Source organism: Chrysochloris asiatica, unplaced genomic scaffold, assembly GCF_000296735.1.
Source record: "Chrysochloris asiatica unplaced genomic scaffold, ChrAsi1.0 scaffold00074, whole genome shotgun sequence".
Lineage (NCBI taxonomy): Eukaryota > Metazoa > Chordata > Mammalia > Afrosoricida > Chrysochloridae > Chrysochloris > Chrysochloris asiatica.
The window spans coordinates 15,032,387-15,036,062 of NW_006408592.1; the positions used below are offsets into that span (position 1 = coordinate 15,032,387).

At 55.1% G+C, this 3,676-nt stretch overlaps 1 protein-coding gene across 1 annotated transcript; it reads right to left on the reverse strand.

Moving 5' to 3' along the window:
• Positions 1-1,084: 1,084 nt before the first annotated feature.
• TSKU (tsukushi, small leucine rich proteoglycan) lies at positions 1,085-2,146 on the reverse strand. The gene has a single exon (XM_006865018.1). It carries the CDS (start codon positions 2,144-2,146, stop codon positions 1,085-1,087), a length of 1,062 nt encoding a protein of 353 aa, XP_006865080.1.
• Between the last annotated feature and the right edge of the window lie 1,530 nt (positions 2,147-3,676).

The window sequence follows — 3,676 nt, forward strand, 5'->3', positions numbered from 1 at the left end:
ACCCGACCCCAGGGATGGAGTACACAGATGAGTGGTGGATACCCTGTCTCCTTCCACTGCCTCAACAGGCTGATGGGGCTGTTGGGTTCTGGGAGCTGAAGCCAGGTGACCCCTCAGAGCTAGATGGGGTTCCAGGACTGCATCTGTTTCTTACTAGAGCATATAAAAGCAGGGGGTACTTTTCTAGTCTCAATGCTGGAGGACCCCACTCCAGAGTGAGGAAAAGACAGGCATGCCCCAAGCTTCCAGGAACTCCTGGGGTGAACTGACTCAGTCCAGAGCAGAGAGCTGGTCAGTGGGCCACCACGTGTGAGGATGCCATGGAAGGGCAGAAGAAACATCAGGATGTAGCTCTTGGCATCAAGAGGAAGCCCAGGAAGGGGACCCCTGGGAAGAGAATGTAAGAAAGTGCAAAGGGCCCTGGCTGGGAGGCAGGAGGCTAGGTTCCAGCAATGGCTCTAGCCTCACATGACCTCTGATTATAGGGTTTTCCTTCTCTAGGCCTCAGTTTCCCCAGCTATCACGTTAGCTATCAGTTACAGTCCCTTCTGTAACTAAGGTTCTATTCAGGGTTCCAGGGAAAGAGAAAAGGATGGGCCCATGCCAGGGTGATGAAGGAGGCTATGTTGGAACCGAAACCCATGCCTCTGGGTGACTGGACCGTGGCCCCCAGGGTGCTCAGCCAGTGCAAATGAACCTGCCATGCAGCAGAGGTTCCCTTTTGCTCTCCTGTTACAGTCAGAATAGCCCAAGTCTAAGAGAAGGCACTTTGGGGACAATTGGGGAAGGGCAGCAGGAAGGGACCAGAGGCTGGTTTGGCATTGAAGTCCCTTTGCTCATATTTGGGGGGCTGGGGGGTGGGGACTAGGAGGAAGAGAGGGCAGCAGAGACAAAGGGGCAAGACTTTGCTCCTGGGTGTTGGCCCAGGACGAACTCCTCTCCCGTGATCCCCAGCTCCTGCAGTGACGTTGCCATATCCACTGCAGAGTCCCCACTGGCATTGGCACATGAAAACATAAATTACCCAGGACCCAAGCAAGCTCAGGATAGCAGTCTGTTATGTGGCCCCAGGCCACATCTTTTGTCACAAAGTGTTGGGACCCCTGGCTGTAGATTCCCGGGAATCTTTGCAGTGCAGGGCCACCTTGGGGCTGGAGCCAGGCTGCCGGGGGTAGGTGCCCTCCCGCACCAGGCGCCGGCACTGCACATCTTGGCCCACGCTGAGGCGCTGCAGTGCTGGGAGGTGGTGCAGGAGTATCTCGGGCAGGGGCACCAGGCCTGTGCCTGACAGATCCAGTTCCTGCAGGGAGTCCAGGCCTGAGAACACCTCAGCTCCGGCCCACTTGAGCTTGGGGTTGCCAGATAAGTCCAGGACCTGCAGGCCTGGCAGCTCACGGAACCCATAAGGTGCCAGCTGGGGGTTACCCTGCAGGCTGCCCAGTGACAGGTGACTAAGGTCTGGCAGGCCCGTGAATGCACCTGGGCCGATGGTGGCCAGTGGGTTCCCGTCCAGGCTGAGGTAGCTCAGGGGCAAGTCTCGGAGGTTGGGCACAGCACGGAGCCGGTTCCAGGCCAAGTTCAGGCTCTGGATGGCAGGCGTGGGCAGGCTGGACCGTGGAGGGCAGGGCATGAGGCGGTGAATGAGGTTGTGGGAGAGATCCACGTGCAGTCCCCTGCCGTGGCTGTGGGTCGTGAAGGCAGACACGGAGACCTCACGGAGCCGGTTGTGGCTAAGGTTCACGTCACTCAGGGGTGAGTTGGCAAAGCTCTCGGCAGGCAGGGCTGCCAGGCCATTGTGGCTGAGGTCGAGTGACTCCAGGTAGCGAAGGCGGGAGAAAGTAGTGGGGGAGATGCTGTTCAACAGGTTGTGGCTGAGATCCAACCCCGCCAGTGTGGTATAGCCTGGCCCTGCCAGCACCGACTCATTCACCATCTCCAGCCGGTTAGAGGACAGGTCTAGGTGGGCTGTGTCCAGCGGGATGGGCACAGGCACAATATGCGGGCCGAGGCCACTGCAATCCACTTGTGTCAGGCTGAAGCTGTCGAAGAGGCCAAAGGTCTCCACCTCACACTGGCACCCAGGGAAGCAGGGCCGGGTCGTCTGGGCCCTGGTCATGGCCAGCACCAGCAGCAGGGGCCACGGCATGATGGAGGCTAGAAGATGACAGCAACAGGTGAGGGATGGCAGCAGGAATCTCATACCAGATGGGTCTAACCCCATCCCATAATTCATGAGCCAACATCTCTAGATACAGCAGAAAGCTGCCACCAGACCTCCGGGGAGAGGAGGACACATCTCACTAGCTCCCTTCATCCTGGAATGCTTGTTCTGAATACTCCTCATTCCATTCCCTGTCCCTGTTCCTCTCTGGCCACCACCTCCTCAGCTGCATGGTAGGAGGGTTACACCAGATGGATGGGTTTAAAATGGAAGCAGCAGAACCCCTTCTTAAAGACCATAAGATGAAAGAAAACAGGCTTGCTCTAGCACAACTGAGGGTGGGGGCCTGGAGTCCCCTTGCTTGCTTATCATTCCTGCATAAGGTGTTAGGAATTCAGTTTGAAACCCACCAGACTAGAGGTTTCTAGGGTTGTAGCCCCCACCTCTGATATTCTAGGCTTTGGGGCTCATATGAACCCAGACCCCACCAGGGAGTGGCTCATAGCTTAGGGGGAGGCAGACTCAGCCAGAAATTTCAGAGGATGGGTCAACATATTCTGCTCACATGGACCCTGAGCTGGGTACTGGGCTAGCTGGCTCCAGGCACTGTCTCATAACTGATCTGCATGGCAGGACTTTCCATCTCCATTTTACAGAGGCACCTGAAACTCAAGAGAGGTTAAGAAACTTATGCATAGCCACAAAGTCAAATGGACGTGGAATGAGATGCCTCCTGTCAGATATGGTATAGCTAGGGGGAGCATGACCCCCTGTCATGGTCTGCAAGGTGGAGAGGCAATGATTTCTCTCCTTGCCTCTGCAGATGGAACGGTAGGCCCATAGACCTGAGCCTCCTCACCTGGTCTGCCCACCAGAGGAAGGACCCTCCCCTCCAGTTTGGTCTTCTGTGTCTAGACTCCCAGATGAGCTTTGGAGACAAAGGTCCTTTCTCCATTGCCCTGCCCCTCAGATGATACAGCAATTGCGCCTCCTTGGCCTTTCCTTTAACATAGAGCAGGGAGTTGGGCTGGTTCTCCCGTTATAAAACAACAGACACAACAAAACACAATTGCCATTGAGTTGATTCCAACTCACGGCAACTGGATATATGTCAGAATAGAACTGTGCCCCACAGGGGTTACGAAGGCTGAGTTTTCAGAAGTAAATCATCAGGCTTTTCTTCCACAGCACCTGGGTGGATTTGAATCTCCAACCTTTCAGTTAGCACCCAAGTCATTAACTGTTTAAACCACCCAGGGACTCCTGGTTATACAGATGAAGAAACAGAGTCAGAAGGGAAATGGGTCTTACTTCAAAGTGGCAAAAAGCAGGGTAGGACTAGAGCCCAGATCTGCTCTATTCTAATTCTTTCTCTATGGCTGAAGGACAGGGTGCAGGAGGGAGCTCTTCCACTGACACATGCTATGGCATAAGCCACTTGCCCTTGTTGGACCCGCGTTTCCCTTTCCTTACAATTGTTAACAGTAGCTACCATACATATACCAGGTACTCCAT